Here is a 22,882-nt window from a genome sequence, read left to right as displayed (position 1 = left end):
TTATTTGAACTGATGCGAATTAATTTAATCATATTTGTCAACTTCGCTTTTGCTTTATTTTGATAATTTAATCCAAAGTTTAATGTTAGCAAGTGTTTTTTTTACCGGAATTGTAAACAAGGAGTCAGTTAAAGTCTTCCGAAAATGTGCAGTCTGTGTGAATAGACAGTTTGACGTCATCAAAGGAAAGCCGCTTTCTGTCGGAAGCAATAAAGCGACAAATTTCGCGCCGAAAAAATTGGCTTCCTTTGTCTAGCAATCAACATGCCGAACCAATCGTGTGTTTGTTTCTCAATTGCAATCCTCCAATTTAATAAAAGCACGTGCATAGCTCCGCCTTCGAATCTTTTGCCGAGAACGGAGGCGGAGTTTAATGGTTAATTGAGCTAGTGTTTTACGCAAGTTGAGTTCCGATTTGCCGAAATTACTCGGCCCTAAGCATTGAAACGACAAATACATTTATCAATGATTTTCCGAGATATACCGATTTGTTCCGATTTCCAAACTTTCTGTACAGTTCCTATAAACTATGGCGGACGTGTTTACAAAATTCCTAAACACATATATCGTAAATAATGGCAGTGTTTTATTGGATTATTTATACTAATTATCAAATACTTTTTTATCTACTATAATATCGGGTTTGTTTAATATAATTAACATGTTAAACAATATAGTTGCGTCACAGACTCGGAAATAAATTTTGATGGGGTCGACATTTTACTGACGCTGATTTTCTTATTGTCTGTAATTTTTACCCGAAATAAATTTTGAGAAGTGCCCATAAAAGGACTGGTACATAATGTGTCACATTGAAAAATATCCCGATCTCTGCAATATATGTGAACCAATCGTTGATTGTACTTACTTGATTTTATTCGCAACCGTACTCAAACCGGATCGTTTTTTTTCTCGTTTCGCTCGTTTTGCAGTGCGGTCGGGAATAAAATATTTAAAAAAAAAGACGATTTTCCGATTTTATTTTTTTCCCTTTTTCCAAAAATTAGGGTCGGCGGTTTTGTAAACCAAGAAATATAAAAGCCGTGGCCTTATAAAACTTAGCATCTGATTCTCTTTCTCACTTTTTGGTCTATTATCTAACAGAAATATATGACTACAGTAAACAGCAATATACAGCAAACATCAGACACACAAATGTCAGCCGCTTATTTTAAGACTATAAAATTGTATTATGCTCTTAGTTAGACACTCAGAACTTTTGTTGTGTATTTTGTAATGCAAGGATTTTAAATGCAGATAAAAATGTATGCATATTTACACCTTTATGGGCGCTGTTTGCAACTCTTTTGTTACCTTCATGTTTGTCATTCAAAAAATACAAATACTAACCGAAGTAACTATGATTTGCATGGGATATGCTGTGTTTATCAAATAATATATGATACATTCTTTGGCAATATGTGATAAATAATTATGTACATTAGTCTCTTGTCTCCATACCCTGCACTTGCAAACAGTGAAAGATGTGTGTCCAATGCACCTGCATGAATCTATATTGTTTAAGATAGGATAGGAAATAATCTGTAACAATTGATATTTGTGGCTAGATAATAGTTTGCTTTTGATATGTGTGAAGCAAATGTTGAAATTCCTTTTCTTGTGAATATATTCATAGGCTAGTACTGCTTAAATGTGTTTTCTTTAGTTTTTTTTTAAATTAGTTTTACCTTAAATTTTGTATTTGACATTTTCTTATTTTAAACACGAAGACAAAATATATTTTGAGGAATGATGTTTTCTTTTAAATTTCTCTTTGCCAACTAAAAGGATCATTACTAATCTCAGAGTGAATTTTCAATTAAATACTAGACACTGCTAGTGAGTATAAAATTCACAGGCGATTTTAATTTTTATGCCCCCAGTTAGATGGCATATAGCAGTTGAACTGTCCGTCAGTCAGTCAGTTAGTCAGTCTGTCTGTCTGTCCAAAAACTTGATTGGCCATAACTTTTGCAATATTGAAGCTAGCAACTTAATAATCGGAATGCACGTGTATCTCATGGAGCAGAACATTTTGATTGGTGAAAGGTCAAGGTCATCCTTCATGGTCAAAGGTCAAATATATGGTGTCTGTCTGTCAGGCTGAAAACTTAAACATTGGCCATTACTTTTGCAATATTGAAGATAGTTACTTGATATTTGGCATGCATGTGTATCTCATGGAGCTGCACATTTTGAGTTGTGAAAGGTCAAGGTCATCCTTCAAGGTCAAAGGTCAAATATATGGCGTCTGTCTGTCCGTCCGAAAACTTAAACATTGGCCATAACTTTTGCAATATTGAAGATAGCAAATTGATATTTGGCATGCACGTGTATCTCATGAATCTGCACATTTTGAGTGGTGAAAGATCAAGGTCATCCTTCAAAGTGAAAGGTAAAAAAAACAAATCCAAGGGAAGTAACAAGCATTAAAGGGAGATAATTTATATTTATCATTTGGCAGGTACAGATCATTTTTACAAGGGAAGTAATATTTGTATTATATCCCGTTAAAAAATATTACTTCCCTTGTAAAAATTATCTGTACCTGCCAAATGATAAAAAAATAAATAATAAATAAAAGCGGCGCAGTAGGGGGCATTGTTTTTCTGGCAAACACATCTCTTGTTATTATTTTACATTTAGAAATTTCATATTTAAAACATTTTATTTTAAATAGCTCTATTTTAATATTGTAATAATTTTGTGATCACTGGTTAAGGGTTTCACTTGTGTGTGTGTTAAAACTATGCACCTTGTCTTGTAGACAAAGGCAAGAAAGGCTTTAAAGGTAAGATAGATTACACAAATAATCCTAACATCGCCTTCATCATTCAATCCACATTCTCATTGGCTTTGTGGCTAACTTAACACATATTCACACTCATAGGGTCAGGGCTTATCAATGTTTAGTTAAAACGGAATTACTTTAAATATCTGAATTTATTTATTTCCTGTCGTGATTTTATATTGGCTGAGTATGATTGCTTGACAGATTGCAAAATGTTTGGAATAATTGCTGTTATTTTTGTTTATAGTTAATGTTTAATTACGTAAATGCAGTGGCTTCCATTCCTTCCTAAAAATAACAATTAATTTGTTAAACTTTTTTTTCCTTCTAGTGTCTTGTTTTTTTTGGTATGGTTTTTATTTCCCTATTTGGTTGATTATTTGTAAGTACATTTCACATTCAGTTGACATTAAATATTATTCTTCAAAGTACACTTTAGTCAATGTCATACAACATGTGTATCTCTTAATACAAATTATATTTTTTTCATGAAAAACCATTGTATTAGAATCAAGCTATTTTTTCACAAGGAATTTTTTTTTAACGATAGTAGGCGCAAATTTTGTCACTTATTTGCCTGTGCATACGGCACAAACTAATATGGGATTACGATAAGACAAGATACAGACCCATAACAAAGCTAACAAATCAGTTAGTAGGATATTAGTCACATTTTGTAAAATATACGCCAAGTATGATTTTAAGTACAATATTTATAATCAATTATAAAATAATACATATCAGAATATTGTATGCTTTTTGTTTTGGAACGTTTTCAGTTTACAGCATGTATTATACTAACATTAATTTATTGCAGCGAACACGTTACCACATATGACCAGTGTCCCGACCGTCTCTGTTCAACCTGAGAATTTCGAAAAACGCAAAAACTCTCGTGGCTCCCAAGAAAATGTAAAACCTAATTCGCAGGAAAATAAGTCTGAGCGTCAAAATTCTTTGAGTAGACGCAAATCTAGAGAATCACAAGAAAAAATAAAACCAACTGAGCAGGCAGAAAGTCCTATTGCTGTAGATGAGAATGCTATTAAGCCCCTGAAAGCCCCTGGGTTAAAGGCAGAGGTCAAAACTTCCGTTCCCGTAGAGGTCTATCATGAAAGCTCAGTTAAACAGCAGACAACTCAGTCTGAAGCTGAGCCTAAAGCAAACAGAGTTGTCCCCCCTGCTTTCAACTACATTAAGCCTTTTGATACTGAAACTAAGACAAAACCATCATCTGAGCCAAAGCCTGCAGTTTCTGATAAAATTCTTACCAATGGTACTGGTGAGCCTGTAAAAGTCGAAGAAAATGTCCAACGCGATGCTGAATCTTTCGAAACCGAGCGTCCAAAACCTTTCGTAGGAGCTAGGCCAAAACTTAAGGAGATAGGAAGGTACACCACGAAGGAGGTTATGCGTTACACTGAGGTTGAACAGAGAGAGACGGTGATTGGTCCTGAGTCGGTTATCGTACCAACTTCCACGGCGGAAGCAAAACTGGAATCTTAGATCGTGACTTTACCTGTGAGAGTTGCAGCCTCTAGTAAAAATGCTGACGTTAAAGTCGCACACAAAGGTAGTGATGCTCATCCAGCTCTTCCTCCATCAGTCATTATCCTGTACTTTCATTTATGCTGCTTTACGCAGAGAGCCATCCGCTTTGTTCATTTCGGTGTAGCAGATTTGCTGTGGTGGAGTGATTCTCTTAACCAGAGAAAACCTTTATATTCATGAGTTTTAATGACTCACACGTGCACATGTTTCTGATATGACTAATCCAACATATTTTATACAGCTTTCACATTACATGTAACATCTTTACATAGAAACAGTTGAAAAATCTGTATTAGGGGAACACTAAAGTGGGCGAGCTGACGGGCGGGTGGACAGCGGGAAGTATTTGTGTAGAGCATCACAGAATGGATAGATTTTCAAATAACTTGGCATACCGTAATTACTCTTATGTTTTCGGACACTTAAAAATAAATAATTTTTTTCGTGTCCGAAAACTTAGATACGAAAAGTATTCACAAAATATAGGTGTCCGAAAACCACGAGTCGGAAATTGAAGTGTCCGAAAATAGCGTCAATTGTATCTACGACTACCGGTAATAGCACGCGCTTGTAAAATACCATGCATTATATTATAAATTACAGATATATATGTTTGCACTGCATTTTAAATAATTTTAAATGCTTAATTTATTTGACAGAAAGTAACTACAAGATTGTACTTTGACCAACGAGTTCAAAGATGAGCATGTAATGTACCGATACTCGCTAGTACGAACCTGTAATTAACGCAGTAAAAAAGCAAACTATGAATTCTTTGTTTTTTCATTTCAGATAGTTCTTGTCTAACACCTTCCATTATTCGTAAAACTTGCAATAGGGTGCACCAATATTTGAAGCGTTTACTATTTGTCACAGTTATTTTACTGAGAATGGGTTGTACCATTGCGGTAGATAATTGAACTGCTAATTTGCCCTACCCCTGGTAATTGCCAGTACGCTTATACTATTGTGCGAAACCATTGTTTAATATATGTACCGGTTTACAAGGTTATTTACCTTATAACGCAAATGTAATGGTCCGTTGCCCGCAGGCATGCACCTGCAATGTTTTATGATGTTAATCCGGTTGTAAAACCCCATGATCGAATTGACATTAGATACCAAAAACAGGACCGAAATTTGGTAAAATAGAGCTGAAAAATATACTGTCCGAAAACTTAGAGACATTAATTATGGACGAAAACTCGTGTATCCGAAAATTAAGAGTCACGAAAAATAATTATTTTTGCTAAAAACAGGGGTGTCCGAAAACTTAGAGTGTCCGAAAACATAGAGTAGTTACGGTAAGTGACCAAAATGATGAGAGAGTGTGTGTGAAAAACCAATATCAAGGTCACAATTCAAGATCAAGGGTCAAATTAAGGTGCTTCAATTAAGTAATAAAAGTTGTCTGCCTTATCAGACCTTGTGTTGCACGCAAAAAATATGGTCATTAGGTCTGTATAGGTCAAGGTAGTAATATAAGGTCAAATGTAGGAAATAAGTACTTAACAAAATGTCAAGAGCATAACTTTTTTCAAGCATGTATGGATTTTTTATAACTTTAAGAATTAATCGGCATGATAAGACAGTGTCAAGCGCAAGAACAAGGTCACTAGGTTGAGGGTCAACGCTACAAGTCAAGATCAAATGTCACATCAAAGTTATTAATTATTTGCAACAGTTATTCTTACTAAACCAGTTTTCTACTGAATTCACAGAAGTATTGATACCTGCTAAAACTAAATCATTTTGCTTAATGCCCAGAATTTCTATATTAATTATGCATACTTGTTACGTAAGGATCATTGTGATGGCATATTCTCAGATTTACTTTCTGGTTTCTTCATTTTATGTTGCTTGTTTTAAATAGTAAATAAATAATTGAGCTTATTTAACTGTTAAAGAACTCTCTTTCTTCTGTTTTATTATAGCCTTGTGGTTTTCTTACATGATTCTTTTCTTGCCTTAACAGGTTTTTGTTTCCCTCTCATACTTTATGAGACCTGTTGTAATTTGGAAACATGCCACAACACAGCATGTTTATGGGATACAGAATGTTAATATGGGACAATATTGTTATGAGATGTAACCAGAATTTAAATAGACGGTGTCATAATAAGTATGGCTATCACCTTCAAATAGTCCGAGCTCAAATCATTATTCTCAACAAAATGCAAATTGCTGGCCTTAGAAGTTCCATGACTTCATAAGGTCTCTATACTGACATGGTCTTACTTATTGCTGGCCTTAGTAGTTCCATGACTTCATAAGGTCTCTATACTGACATGGTCTTTACATATTGACCAACAACAATCTCATAACTTTCATTATTACTGGTTCAATATTTAAATATTAAATTCCATCAATTCCTGAATATGTTTTTTGTGGCATGGGATGGTTTTATTAATTAAAAAGATTGATGTCATGCTAAATTATGTCAAAATTAACTCATAATCTGTTTTGCCATATGGATATGGCATGTTATAAGATTTGTGTTGCATTTGTATTGCATATTTGTGCAAATGTTTCATGGCAGTCTTCAACCTTAAACTTTAACCAAATTTCAGTGTTCATTCCGCCATAAATGACATAGTATACTATTGAAATTTTTAATGGAACAAAAGCGTTACTTGTAGTCTTGTATCATAGTTAATTTTTATGTCAACCTTTGGGCTGGGCTTACTTTTCTATGTTAAATGGATTCCTCAGAATAAGTCTTAATGTGTAATTATGCACATCTATTAAGACATTTAAGCAATGTTATCCGAGTCATCCATTTGGCTTTCATGTTCATGTATAACTTTCATCTTCTAGTATTGTAGCCCAATCAAACAAACAAAAACAAAGGCATTTCGGTTATATTAATGCATTACTTAAAAAGTTTACTGTTATAAAGACATTTTGTTGGGATTTTCTTCTTGGCTTGGCTAACTTACCATATCTCTGTGAATATTTAAATGTATATTCCAAGGAGCTTTGGTGCATGTTGCTTAGTATGAATTGCTTATCTGTTTGCATGGCTTAACTACTAATGCTGCATTGATATACTACACTTTCCTACTGTAATATAGTTATTTAGCGATTGTTTAATATATATGCGATGAAGTGGGAACTAAGTTTAATAGAAATCCAAAGAAAAATATAATTAATAAAGATTCGTCCTATGGTTATTTACCATTATGTAAACAAAATGTAAAATAACTAGGGAACCATTCAATAGAGGACAAATAGCTTAAGAAACTGTGTGTTTCAGAAAATGCAGTTGACGTTCCAGATTCCGTCAAGCCAAGCGCAACACCAGGGACCAGTCTACCAGGCGTGACCGAGACTCCAGTGGTAGAAGAAGAGATGTCACAGCTTAGGACAAGGGTTGAGGAGTCCATTATTCCAGGTGCGCTAAAGATTAACGGAGCCGTTCCAATGATAAGCGTGATGCCCCCTGATTCTCCACCGGCTGAGGAGGATGATATGGTTCAGCCATACAACCCTAACGTGACCACATACGAGGATGATGACATTGTCACTGTTCCCCAAAAGAGCCTTGAAGAGCAGTTAAAGGATTTAGAGATTGAGGCTGAAGAGAAGCAAGCAAACCATGTTCAACCTGTCGCTGAACCTAAATCTCAAGCTGTAAAGCCATTAGCCTCTTCCAAGCACGGCTGCTCATGCTGCAAGGTGTTTGCATTCACATTCTTTTCCTTGTTCTTGACATTCGCTTTGTGTGCCTGCGTTGTGATGTTCTCTAACGTTGACCATCCGATCATGAACGAGGCACGCGCTCGACTGCCCTTCCTTGAGCCGACGCGAGATTTCATCCTGCACAAGTTCGAGGATATCAAGAAGAAACTGTGAGGTCTTGCCTCCACATACTCCTCTTTCATATCAACCAATCAGGTTTTGCAATACTAATGAAGGCAAGAGATGTTGTTTTTTTTCAACCATTCGCATACTTGGATTAAGAATTGTTGATTGCATCCATATCATTTGTCAGATAAAATGTCTCATAGCAATTTCGCTTTGAATTTGTGAATTAAGTCTTACAAAATTGGTTTAATTTTTTAAAAATATAAGGGTAGCAATATTTAGAGTTACCTTTTTTTAGAGAAATTTAATTTGCCAGCTCTTGATTTGAAAAGCTTCTACAAACTTTCACTGAACAAATTTATTTAAGATATTTACATTTATCATGTATCTATTAATATTTCTACTGTAAGCTAAGTATTTAAAGGCATTACTTTTAATAGACAATTTGTACACTTTTAACATGTTGTTTATTTGCTAAGTATTGGCCTTTAAACTCTAGGTTATATATTTTCCTGTTAAATTGTTTTGTACGTAAGATTGTATTTGCATGTTTTTATTCAGGTTGCAATATAATATGTAATTGTGTGTAGCATTTAGATTTAGCAGGGCAGATTGGTGTAATCAGTCAATTTAGGGATGTTGTCATTAGAAGTTTTGCTTTGAAAAAAAAAACAAAAAAACTTTTGTTGTAAGCTGTTAGGAAATCAAGTCTGACTATGCCAAGATGAGACATGCTGAAATGTTCACAGATTTATTTCATGCAGATTTTATGGAAGGTAATATTATAAACCTGCTATTATATCCTAGTTCAAATTCTTGATGTTAGGTCAATAAAGTTTAGCATGGTTTGACTGTTATAAAAAATATTTAACTAAATTTTCAACTTTTCAAATGTTGAGTTTATTTAGGTGGCTTGAATGTCTTAAGAAACAGATTTAAGTCATTCATGATTGTATTTGTGTTTTATATATATAAATTTATTTTCAAATTACTCTCTAGAGTTAGACCCCGCAGTGTAAATTCTCGTATTTTCACTTGATTTAATGGCCTCTCAGTAAATAACACTGTTGCTAAACTGTAATGATTTTGCATCTTGTATACTTTTCATTACTTTTGTGAGTGATGTATTTTGTACTTAGCAATGCAAGTCTGTACATTGTCAATACATTCTAGTAAATTTGTTACAAAAATGTTAGTATTTTTTACGTAACCGAAATGTGTTGTTTTTTTAACATTTCTGTTTTGGCGATTGGTAGTGTAAATTTCTGTGCGTTCCAGTATGTATAATATAGTCCTTAAAAGTACTCTGAATTACAGACTCAAAATGCGTCAGATTAGAGAATTCAACCTTATCATATGCCCGTTTAATTCCTTTTGCATTGGCGTAGCTCTTAAAGAAGCAATATAGGACCTTTATACAAACCAAAGCAATAAAATGTATCCTAATTTGTTTTGAGTGGAACAAGGAACCTCCCTTTCCTATTTTGCTTTCATACCAAGCCTTGTTTATCCATGACCTAAACAACAACATATTTAATAATTGAGCCGCGTTCTGAGAAAACTGGGCATAATGCTTGTGTGTAAAGTGTCGTCCCAGATTACTGGTAGCCTGTGCAGTCGGCACAGGCAAATCACGGACGACACTTTCAGCTTAAATGGTATTTTTCGTTTAAAGGAAGACCCTTTTTAACGAAAATCTAGTTTAAGCGGAAAGTGTCGTCCCTGATTAGCCTGTGCGGACATTCATTATGCCCAGTTTTTTCAGAACACAACTTAATTGGAGATATTTATCCATGGTCAAAGATTTTTGTCTAATTTAGCAATGCATTCCTAAAATAGTGATTTGTTATTTAAAATAGACCTAAAAATTACTACATTATTGATCCCATTAATGAATATGCATTACTTTTAAATGCCTTAAAACAAAATATAATTTTGTTGTGAAATGTTGATAAATTGGGATATGTTCGTTGTGCATTAATTGAAATGTTGGGTTATAAGACAAACAAAAGATCACAAGATTAACAACTGCTTTTAGAAGAGAGCAACAACGGTTTGGTTTGGTTCAAATTTGAATACAACAGTATTAAACATGTTTTTATTGGTGGGATCTATGTAAACCAGATGTTTGCAATGTTTTGATTAGTCCAATCAGTGTTTGCAAGATGTTTCAAGCATTATCATTGGTTTCATCTGTGTGAAACAGATGTTTAAAGTGTTTCCATTGGTTGCTTTGGTTTTGGGTTGCAAGGCCTGGTTTCAACTCAAGATTGAGAGGTTCTGCAAGATTTATTGGGGGAAGATCAAGGGGCAATACTCATGCATGTCAGTCTTACATTTTTATTACCGTTCTTTTTGTACTTTCTTTACATTTGGTTTTGATGTAGATGGTGGGTTATTTAATATTTAATGGAAACTGCTGGCATTTTCATACTTTGCTATGAATCATGTATAGTTCATTTGTACATACATGTATTTTCTGATTTCAAATGGATCGATATGTGCGAGCATTTTTTATGTCAATACATACTGCTTAAATGTAAAAAGATGAAATCATTTTATTGGTGATAGGTATTTATTGGAAAGGGAGCAGATAAAAGCATCATAGTTTCCCTAGTGACAACAACAATCATTGATTTCAAAGTAGGTCTTAACTGAAAATATAGATCACTGAGAACTATTGTCATGTATAGGCTTTGATTTCCATAGTTTCAAATGTGATGAGAATGGATAAAGGTCTTAGTCATGACGGTCACATTTTTAAACCTAGGTGATGTAGGTTTATCAATACAAACATGCTCAAAAAAAGGAGTTCATCAGATCCATAACCCATTCCAGTACTGATTGGGGGTCGCATGTAGATGAATTGTACTCTTTATTATTCTACAACTATTTTCACAAATTGAATTTCTACAAAACAGTTTTTACAACATCTTTGTTTACTCCATCAAATTGTTACTGTATAGTTTCTTTACTTGTGATGACAGTGTGCAACGCAAGTGAGACTGATTTGAGCTGGGTTTCAAGGATGCTTAGAATTTGTTGCTGCTTTACTACAAAGAATCTTGTTACGATTCTTATGTTTTAATACATGTATTGGCCAAAGATTTGCAGTTTAATACTTATCGAAATTTTTGATTGGTCAATATTCATCATTTATGTTAGCTTAAAGAATGAGTAGAGGTCATAGGAAATGGGCTTTTGGGCTGATCTTTTGAAATATGAAGGGATAAACAAAATATTTAATATGATGATAATGGACTGATGTTATTGCTGGTGTGAACTTTGTTTTGTTTGTTTGTGTTTTGTTCTCTTGTGGTTGTCTTTAATTTTTGCCGTTTTTATTTAAAGTTCAGAAATATTTTATTTTTCGATTTTTTATATATAGTTGTATCCCTGTTTTAATAAATTATGGTGTTGTTATTTTGTTGTTGTTGTTGTGTTTTTTTCGTGTTTTTTTTTCAATTATGTTCGGTTTATTACCGTGACTGGTTAAGTGATCTCCCTCATTGAATGTGTTCTGCTTATGAAGTCATTGTTTCTCAGAGCGCCTTATATGATTGAATAACCAAAAGCGCCTAAATAATATCTGTAAGTGTTATCGGGTGTTTTTATTGTTTGGTATAATTAATTGATGATTTCCACGTTTAAGGGTTTGTAAATCTCGCATTTTAACATGATCAGAAGGGTTTTACAAAAGTTTTGGGCTACATACCACCAAATGCTCAGTAAAGATTGTTTTTAAATCCTGTTTTTACTTAATAATTATTTGATTGTTAAGTTGAGTCCCATTTTAATTGCAGTAAATAAATCACTAAGTATTGTATTGTCAATGTGTGGATTCCTAAAGTGTTAAAGTCATTTAATATGCGATGTTGGTTATTTTACCAAAAGCATGTACCGGTACTTAAATTTTATCTAATAAATCTTAAAATACCACAGTAAGTACTGATATAATGGTTATGGAAGCTTATTTGTTAATGGTCATATTGTTAAATTGTTTTGACCACATGAACACATATGTGAAATGCTTATGGTTTGGCATGGTTAATGCTTGGTAGAATCACGGATTCAAGATTACAATACACACTCCGTGGTAGAATTAACAATTCTAAGCTGGTATTTGCTTTAAAACATATTTTTTTTTGCTAGATGAGAAATGTGTCCAAGATGAGAAATGTGTCCAAGATAAGAGTTAATGGGATCCTTGGCAGATATTTCAGTTTGCTAGAAATAAGTGATGCAGCAAGTTTACTTCAAATCTTTTGTTTTCTCTTAATAATTTGCCATGTATTGGTATTCTCCGATTTGTAACAGTCTTATACTGCTATGTGACCGCATGTGTAAAATATTCATTATTGAACATAATAAAGAAGTATAATTTAGAACAACCATTAGTTGAAAAAAATGCTTTCCTGATGCATTTTGTCTTTATTATTGAACTCTTGTTTTTCTCATTTGTGGTTTGTGTGGTAATAAAATTTTTAGCAAGGCTGTTTTCGGAGAAAACCCGAGCTATTGTTATAGCCATCTCGTCCGCTGTCCGCCGTAGGCGTCGTGCTAAAACCTTAACATTGGCTCAAATATCAAATTGCTTCCACCTACAACTTTGAAACTTCATATGTAGATGCACCTTGATGAGTTCTACATGCCACACCCATTTAGGGTCACTAGGTCAAAGGTCAAGGTCACTGTTACCTCTAAAAAAAGAAAAAATATGACAAGCTTTCGAGGCGAGCGTGGCACCCGTTATGTGGTGCTCTTCTTATTGTATTGCACCAATCAAATAATCATGAATAATAATATAATTGTTTTTGCATTCATAATAATTCTTGCTTTACACCAGAAATTTGTCTCAAAACAAATGAAAGTGATTCTTCAAGTCCCACGTTTAAAAAAATGCAGTTATATTAGTGTGTACCCACATCTATTTATATTTACTATTTTTAACTTAAGCAGATTTTTCTAATGTGTGCTCAAGTGTCTGAGTCATGTAAAGGGAATGCATACGTATCCAAGCTCTGAAAGTCTCACATATAAAGGCTCTGTTAAATCAGCAAGATATAAGCATAAAGTGGCAAGTAATCAAAGCATGATGGTTATTTGCAAACATGTTCCAAAAAGAAAGTTGTTCTGGAAAGTGTACATTATTCAGTATGGCTCAATGATGCGCTCAAATTCAAAAAGTAAATAATGGCTATGTCTCCTTATGGGGTGAGCCAGTTTATCTACAAGAGTGACCTTAGTGTCTAAATGAAGGAGTAGTAACCACTCTTTGTTTTGTTTCATGCTCTTTGTCTGGTAAGTTTAAAATGCTGCTTGTTGGTGATGCTTTCAGAGTTTTGATTTGTATTCACATTGGATACTTATAAAAGAGCCATTGGGCTTTTGACATTTGTTGTTTTGGGCAGTGGTGCTGAAAATTATTGATAATAGGAATATACATCTAGTGAGTATACATGTAATAGTGTATTGTCAGCTGTGGTAATCAGGGGGGGTTGTTGTTGATTGTTTGAGAAAACACATGTATAGACAACAAAATATGTTACCAATTAATCTAACATTTCTATAAAATTGTTTGATGCTGGGTTTATTTACATCATCTATGTACACTGTACAGCTTCTACCGTTTATACATAAGTGTTTATATTTTCACATGTAATGCTTTTTCATGGTGTTAGTACAAAGTGAATGTTTGTTTTCAAATAATGAATTGTCATTTTTGTTATGTATCTACATATGAGCGGGGCTTTGGAAAAACTGGACTTAATGCATGTGCTTAAAGTGGCACCCCAGATTAGACTGTTGAGATTGACCTGTGCAGTCCAAAGATTGCATTACGTCAGGGTTTCTCGGAGACTGACTCATTTTATTATAGCATGGTAACTACAGGATTTCATGATTACTCATTGCTTTTGTTAATACTACAAATATAAAAAATACAAATAAATGCACCCTAAACTACAATTGTGGTCTTCAGTGTTGGAACTTTACGCTGTCATCTTCGTAGGCTGAAAAGAACAATAAAATTATATAGAAATGTGTGTTGATAATAGTTTTAAACGTATTATATAACAACAAATTAAACTTTAATACTGCAAAGTTATAATGTTCTAATCCTAATGCAAAAGCGACTCCACCCCAACCCGCCAACACACACACACAAATACCTGTATTGCCCACACTCTATTTCGATCGGCACATAAAACCAATGTTGAATGCCATTTAAAGATAGAACTGTTTGACACCGCAATGTATGAATGGTGCAAAAGGTTAATATTATGGATGTTGACATGGCAACTATTTTATGGTAAGCTGATGTTGCTGATGAGAATTGATGATCATATATGAGGAAAATAATAATTATCGGTAAACTCTTATCGTCTACAGAATTACACTTTATTTTGTTAATACTTAAAATTGGTTTAATGTGTTATTTACATGTATAAATACAAAAATATTAATAATAAAATAAATGTCAGTGGGAAAAAGGGACATAAGATATACCTAGTTTGCAAAAAAAAAATCATGGATACTCTTTGAAACCAAATCCGCAGTACTGTACACAATTTGCAATGAACTCTAATAAAAGATCTGAGTGGTGATGTGGCTTCGCTACCTGTTAGCATAATGTCTCACAGCTAGGCGAGCACATGCCATAGGGGTCACACTTGTCCACGCACACTCAGTAGCAGTACCCTGTCTTCTTCACGCTGAACCCCGCCACCATAGCGACCAGCAGATAGGCCAACAGTGCCATCATCAACACCAGTGACGTCATACTAGAAGAACAGATGTTTTATAAGAAATTTGTTAAACAAATAAAAATATTTAATCAACTTAGGCCTACCTACTTAGCAAAAATAAACAAATAAATGTTTAACTAGATGCATGGAGGCAACTTGGCGTTTCTGTTTTCCAGACTACCATTGTAATGATTTAGAAAATGAGTGTGGCCTTGTGCTTTGCGGGCGGGACACATGTATAATATACAGCACATCCGTTTAACAGGGTGAGTCTGTTAGTCATTTTACATTTGACGTTTTAATGCAGTTACTGTTGGCAAAGGCATTTATCATTCGCGTGGTTTGACGTTTGACGATGACCATCAAGTATGATCTTGGTCGTGAGGGGACGGACCTTTCGCAGCACGTCGTCGTCAATGATGGCAAGTTATGTTAACATTGTCCAAAGAATAAAGAGTTGCAGTCTGGAGAAGTTTGATCTTCACTTTTGAGCAAGGGACACATATTTTGTGGTTATATTAAAATTGCTTGAACATCTGGGTAGTAGTCCGGAATGTCAATATTATGCCAAAAATAACCATCGACAATGCGTGACATTGATCATTGAACTTGGAACACGTGTAGTGCACGTGACACGCAGAATCAATCAACATGATAAACATTTATAATCGGGTTTTTTAAACTGATTGATGAATAATGCAATTACAGTCCAGAAAATCTCTAACGGACAATTGCACGTTCTTACTCATATACCCACAAAAACATGCTGTACAGTGGTAAACGCTTAAGCAAGCGCTTACCTGCAACATGTCTTTAAATTCTCAAACACATGTATGTTTAAATTATATTTATAATTAAAACGCGTTCTGGAAAACCGGGCCAAATGCATGTGCGTGAAATATAATCCCAGATGAGCAAGTACAGTCAGCACTGGCTCATGAGCAAGAATGACACTTCTTTTTAGGAAAATTGCCATAACACCTGAAAGTACAGGCTAATCTGGGACAAAACTTTAAGCTTATGTATTAAGCCCTGTTTTCCCAGAGCGCGGCTCTGCGAGTAAACGTGCGTGTGTATTTCGAAGTTTATGAGGTCCTGTCCGAGCCAGAGGCTACATTATGTTTGGACCATTGCACACACAGCACGACTACCTAATTCGTTTATTAGACTCACGTAAGTAAGGACGAATTTTAGACTATAGCTACAATTTCCAGCTATTTCGTTGTAACTGAAAGATTTTTCAATGTTAGTGTAGTCGTGTGTTGTAAAGGGAAGCAGAAGGAAAAAGACAAACTTCATTAGACATCACGCAACCTGGCAAACAAACTCTTACGTAATAATCGATCGACCAATCAATGAGTGATAAATCTGAGAGCTGGATCAGAGTTGCTAACGGGTTGTCCGCCATTTTCCTCGACACGCTGAATGTCGAGGTCCACATTACATTTCAATGAGATTTGTTGTTGTTTTTTTTGTTCTTCGAAAAAAGGTTTACAATAGAAATGCTTTAACGGTGTCAATGGGTCTTTTGTATTTTAAACATTTGGTATACAGAATGAAGTGTGAGGCGTTGAATTAATACCATTTCGCACGCCGAAATGTGACCTTGACACGTGCGAGTGGCAGCTTCAATGTGTAGAATTACCATAGTCCCCGTTACAGAACATTAATTTATTGACGAAAAAACAAACTTATTGTTTGTGTACCACGTTCCACTAAAAAGATTGATAAATGACATTAACAACGTAAAATATGAATACTAGTATATGTAAAAACGTGGAAATTGCGATATCCACTCTCCGTTGTAAATCGTTATCAGATGTCAGACACAAGTGAAAAACAATGTTTTGTTACAACTTTCATTAATAGTACCGATAAACACAGGTGGAAGTAACGTACCCTGGATGGTATAATATATATAAAAAAAATCTTTGTTAGGAGCCCAATATATTAAAATAAATATATAAAATCATGTTTAATGAGAAAAAAATATGACAAAGAGCCATGAAGAAAAAACACCATCTGATATTGGAGTTATGATGCCAATATCAGAGGCTGGGGATTTTTTTTTCATGGCTCTTTGTCAATTTTCTTCTCGTTAAACATGATTTTATATATTTATTATAATATATTGGACTCCTAAAAAAATAATATATATATATATATATATATATATATATATATATATATATATATATATATATATATATATATATATATATATATATATATATATATATATATATATATATAATACTATACTATCCAGGGTACGTTACTTCCACCTGTGCCGCTAAATGCCATGGATGTGTTCTTTATTACTTATACAACCATCCAACGTGGTATTTCCAAACACTCTAATGCAATCGTCTTTTATTATCAGCTTCATTATTTAGCATTAACAAAATACATGTAACAGGGCGTTACTTTATGTCAGAATATGAACAATTTTTGAGCACCTTCAATAATAAATGTCCTTTTAGCAAGATATTATATTGTAAATATGATAAAATATAATCTTTTGTATGTCATAGCATGTGGTGTTCGGTACACACTCAGCGTCGGAAAGAGTGATTCACTTATAGGGGTATTCCACTACGACCCGATTCCCCACGATTTGTCCCGATTTCCAATATTTTGAGGTCGGGAACATTCGTAGCTCAATCGGCGAAGGTTCTTACTCATTCGTAGCTAGTCGTGGGCCGATCGTAAGTGATTCCTGCAAGTCGTGAGCTCCCGAAAAATCGTGGCCAGATTTTAAACGTGTTTAAAATTTGACCAGGACCTCCAAGACTGAATTTATTCGCAGTTGACTCGTAACAGCGTCGTAGTGCGTTCTTGGGCGTCGTAATGGAATCGTAGGTAATTCATGACGCAATCGGGAAATCGGTGTTTACGTGATCTGTCTACGAATCAGCTACGACTTTGTCAAGACTCTCACGAGTTCAACCCCGAGTGAGTTGCGAACCCGCTACGATTCTCGCGATTTAGATCAAGACTCTCACGAGTTCACCCCGAGTGAGTTCGGTACATTCAACATTATGTGTAGTAGTTTTATCAATATGCGCTGTGCAAACGTCTTTACGTTCGGTTCATTCGTCATTACGTGCAGCAGTTACATCATTATATGCAGTAGTAACACCATTACGTGCTATGCAAACTTCTTTCCGTTCGGCACATTCGTCATTATGTGTAGTAGTTTTATCATTATGCGCTGTGCAAACGTCTTTACGTCACGAATGTACCGAACGGAAAGAAGTTTGCACAGCACGTAATGTTGTTACTACTGCACTTAATGATGTAACAGCTGCACGTAATGACGAATGTGCCGAACGTAAAGACGTTTGCACAGCGCATAATGATAAAACTACTACACATAATGAGTCATGACGAATGTACCGAACGGAAAGAAGTTTGCATAGCACGTTATGTTGTTACTACTGCACTTAATGATGTAACAGCTGCACGTTATGACGAATGTACCGAACGTAAAGACGTTTGCACAGCGCATAATGATAAAACTACTACACATAATGAGTCATGACGAATGTACCGAACGGAAAGAAGTTTGCATAGCACGTTATGTTGTTACTACTGCACTTAATGATGTAACTGCTGCACGTAATGACGAATGTACCGAATGTAAAGACTTTTGTACAGCGCATAATGATAAAACTACTACACATAATGTTGAATGTACAGAACGTCAAGAAGTTTGGACAGAACATAATGTTGTTACTACTTCGCGTAATGCTTTAACTACTGCATACAATGACGAATGTACCGAACGTAAAGAAAATTGCACAAAGCATAATGCATATTCCACTGAAAATAATGATTAATGTACTGCAAACAACGACAACAGTCATATGAAGTCAGTAATGGCGTTCCATAGTTTTCCAATTCTAATATCATACGAGCCTGTGTCAAAACCTGCTAGCTCATGCTACAAAGGCGCGTATTTTTAATTTGTAAGTACTCTTTTTATTTTTGTATATAGTGTAATAATTACTTTAGTTTTCCTTTTTATCGCGTCTGACGCAACCTTGCTAATCCGGCTCATGGTGATCTGATCAACATGATATATCATTTCTTAAATCCATTTTTCAACTTATGCGCGATAGTGCTTTTTTCTATCCTTCAGTATCTTACCATTGTTTTAAGGCAGTTCTTAATAAATTTGATTAGCAAAGTTTCTTCAGTTTAAACTTTTTAACTTTCTATTTTATTTATTTGTGCAAAATTGTTGAAGTGATAAAAGTCGAAATGTATGTAATTTATATATATTAAGTGGAAAACTGCGATAGTCTCTTATCTGTACTGACCGATTATTTTGTTTGAAGAGTGACAATCTATTTTAGCAATTGTTCGGAAAGATAATGTCCTCTCTGATGTATACCTTAATTCGTCTAACAAATTAATGCTCGTAATGTTAAAGGTAACAGAATAATAATATTATGCTTAAACAATTAACAATATGAACTCAACCCGTACCTCATTTGGGAATCCATTCTCAAAGTTGTAAATCTATCCTATGACTTCAAATGCTGTGCATCACCGAACTTCGGGCAGAGAAATAAACGCTGTCGCTTATACTTTAGTCAGAAATTGTGTTGATATGGTAAATGAAATCAAGACAAATTATTTAGAATAAACGGTCATCTGTTATAAATTTGAGTACAAAATTACCACGATGGCTTTAATGTCAGCAATTGTTCGCAAAATGACCACTGTAATGAATGTCACATGGAAATTGCCCACACTTTTAGAAATTATTTGGATATTATGATGTCTGCATGTTAAGGAGTGTTGCGACAGTTTTGGTAATGTTTTTGCTCCAATAACATATTATTTGAAAAAATTGTCTGCAAATAATACATACAAAAGTATGTGAAAAACAATGAAATAAAACCACAGGTTCTCCGGCCTTATTTCGATTTTATTTGCAATTACGCAAAAAGCACTTTCGCATTTAAACTGCATAATTTCTTCTTAATTCAAAACTAAACATTATCACGATCAACGTTGAAACTTGCGAAAGTCTGTATTTTGTTAGTTTCAAAACACTAATTAATATTAAATTAATTCAAATATTACAATCATTACAAATAAAATGCATAACATGACATACATGTTGTGAACTCGTGTTTCTATCTATTCTAGACGACCGATAACACCGATAAATATCAAACTATTTAAGCACCAAATTGAATTCACAAGGATCTAAATAATAGAATTATATCGGTCTTCTTAATTGAACTTTTCTTTAAGTTCTCATAATAAAACAGTCTTTTAAAAGCCGCCGAGGTCGCCGCGCTTTTGATGGAATAAATATTCAACATATAAAGCGCTTCCGTTTCTAAGAAAATTGTGTTTTCTGTAAACATGTCAAATAAAGATATATACCGGTATATATCATTTATCAAACACCAGGGTATGAACGTTTGGAGGAAAACAAACAAATGCAAATTGATAGATTGTCAATTTGCCCGCACATTTGCGAATATGGCACATTTTTGTAAAATGTCTTTTAGGCGTGGATCATCTTCAACTCGTTCCCCCCACGGTATCTACGATTCTAAGAATACATCTATTCGAAATAATCGTACAGATTCGAGTGATCTGTGATATGTCGTCCGAGGCTTTGGCGGCTTCTACCTGCTCGAACATGTAGTAGCAATCTTTTTTGACGATGCTGCGAAGCAGCTCGTCTAAGTTATCATACCATGAACAAATTCTTCACAATGGCGACCTATGTAAAAGACCGAGCCAGTCCGATTGAGATAGCTCGATTTTTCTAATCGGCGTACCTCGCTGATTATCATTGATAAAGGTATAGGAAACTCAGCTATAAATAGGACAGCATATTATGGGAAAAAAAATTAATAATAGTTTGAAAACGTTAATTTTAAATCAGTTATATTCAATCCATTAACTGTTTATAGATCAATGAAACAACTATGCCTTTTCTGTATTGTATTTGACATTTGTCGTGATTCATTAAATAAATTGCGAATTAAAACGTGTATAATTAACTTTCAACGCGATCATGAGTGTAAAGAAAACGCATTATTTCGAACCTGCCATTTGTAAACGTTGTAGCGACTATGGATATAAACAGCATAATAGCCGTACGACATCTGTGAAACTCGCTCATATGCGTGCTTGCTCATTTTGCATATTTAATAAACTTTTCAGACAGAAATTACAGAGCCACATCAGTGCACATACTATGTTTGATAATTCATTCGTTTGTTGGATATTGTTTGATGTTTTAAACACATATTAGGTCATATCGCGGAGATTAAGTTAACCTTACCATTTGTTCATGGGCGAACTCACGTATTCAAGTGCTCTTACGACTATGTGCTCATACCTACTTTCGGGAATCATCATGAAATTATTGCCGTACTTAACGAACAAACATGCTTAAGCTTATTGAATTAGAGAAAAAAACAATAATCAAAAGATGATTATTATATTTCATGCACATGGGCATGTGAAATCACGTCGGTACACATAGCATCATTAACTTAGGAAAGGAAACAACGAAATGGTGTAATTAAAGAGCATGTCAAGTTTTGAATTTATATGCTGAAACGTAATGTTATAACCCACAAACGTTTTACTGTAACAGAACAATTTTTTTAAAGATAAGTGGTACAGAAAATACACGTCGAATATCTTTTTAAAGATATTTCTTGTTATATTTGATCGAGAATGTAACCGCCTCCCAGTTTCGCTGAATGGATCAAGTTCCCCACGGGTACTACTTCCCCGTACCCCCAATTTTTTATGTTCGTACCCTACATTTTTCGTACCCAATTTTTTTCGTACCCAATTTTTATTCGTACCCAAATTTTTGCTCGTTCCCATTTTTTTCCTACCCAAATTTTTTTTCGTAACCAAATCTTTTTTCGTACATGTAGCAGACTGCGCATTCGTACAGACTGGTCAGTCGGCACACGTTTCGCTAATGTGTTGTTAGTCTTTGTAATTTTATCTTCCTAACAAAATGTTGAATTAACCTAGATGTGTTATTATGGCGTCGATGTTATCTTTTTGCTAAAACCCTAATATTGAGTTCATGTCGAGGAAAACTTATGAAGGTACACACATATACATGCGTAATGCGTTGCAAAGTTTCATAGCAGCATTACGTTTTGACTTACGCTCGACAAAGAAATCCAACGAAAGTACTAACGGACAAGGGCAAATCTATATACCCCCTTACCCCGCAACCCCTCTGAAAGTGAAGCAATATATTTTCGGCAAAGTATGTGATGACTAGGCCCGAGGGAACGCAACGTTAAAGTAGTATAATATACAGCAATATACACATTATACCCTTATTCAAATTATACATAACAACATAACTCTACAAACATGTTATTACTTGATCTAACGCGTAATGACGCTAAAAACACTTAATAAAACAAAACATGCATACATTTGTTGTATTATTACGCGAAATAACAAACGCGTTACAATTCAAAACAAACACGTTTTCGTGTAAACTTACATCTTTATAACGCGAAACAAACAGGTCACAAGGTACAACTGAACTCGTTAAAGCTGGGTTCCCACTGCCGATCAGATCAACTCGATCAAGCCCGACCAAGCGGTCGGGTACTGGGCTTGTTCGGTCGGCATGAGTTGTCGGGGGCGGTCGGGTAGGTCGATCGGAATTGGTCGGGCTTCCTACCCGATATTTTTTGACATGTCAAAAAATATCGAGTAGCGGTCGAGTGTGTATGGATCGAGAAGCACTCGGGAAGTGGTCGTGTATTAGTCGAGTAGAAGATCGAGTTGATCGTGAAGCAATCGTGTGGCGATCGAATTGACATCTTTTACACGATCTGTACCCGATCCGCTCGACCTCTACCCGAGCTATTAATTATAGATCGCAACACGATCCACTCGACCTCTATTCGATTTTATGTACAGATTTACTAGACTGCTACCCGACGGCTACTCGACCGTACAC

General features: G+C 34.7%; 2 protein-coding genes and 1 long non-coding RNA gene across 5 annotated transcripts in view; 2 read left to right on the top strand and 1 right to left on the bottom strand.

The window, feature by feature from the left end:
• LOC127871552 (FERM domain-containing protein 5-like) overlaps positions 1-11,572 on the top strand; it is a 181,783-nt gene extending 170,211 nt beyond the window's left edge. Inside the window, exon 18 of one of the 3 annotated variants that reach the window (XM_052414593.1) lies at positions 10,427-11,572. The gene's annotated coding sequence lies outside the window, so the exon portion shown is untranslated. Of the gene's footprint in view, positions 1-8,975; positions 9,869-10,426 lie in introns of those variants that run through there. The other 2 variants (XM_052414595.1, XM_052414594.1) reach the window with 2 other exon arrangements.
• LOC127872613 (uncharacterized) lies at positions 4,302-8,197 on the top strand. Its single transcript, XM_052415941.1, has 2 exons — positions 4,302-4,364; positions 7,599-8,197. Exon 2 carries the CDS (start codon positions 7,694-7,696, stop codon positions 8,195-8,197), a length of 504 nt encoding a protein of 167 aa, XP_052271901.1. The 5' UTR covers positions 4,302-4,364; positions 7,599-7,693.
• A 2,081-nt stretch (positions 11,573-13,653) lies between the features above and the next one.
• On the bottom strand, positions 13,654-19,484 carry LOC127871558 (uncharacterized). Its single transcript, XR_008045451.1, has 3 exons — positions 19,390-19,484; positions 14,769-14,931; positions 13,654-14,160 (listed from the first exon to the last, which is right to left on the bottom strand). It is a non-coding gene; the product is annotated as an uncharacterized LOC127871558 (long non-coding RNA).
• Between the last annotated feature and the right edge of the window lie 3,398 nt (positions 19,485-22,882).

The sequence above is a fragment of the Dreissena polymorpha genome, chromosome 3, assembly GCF_020536995.1.
Source record: "Dreissena polymorpha isolate Duluth1 chromosome 3, UMN_Dpol_1.0, whole genome shotgun sequence".
NCBI lineage: Eukaryota > Metazoa > Mollusca > Bivalvia > Myida > Dreissenidae > Dreissena > Dreissena polymorpha.
Note: the sequence above shows the minus strand (reverse complement) of the source record. Positions and strands in the feature narration are given on the sequence as shown.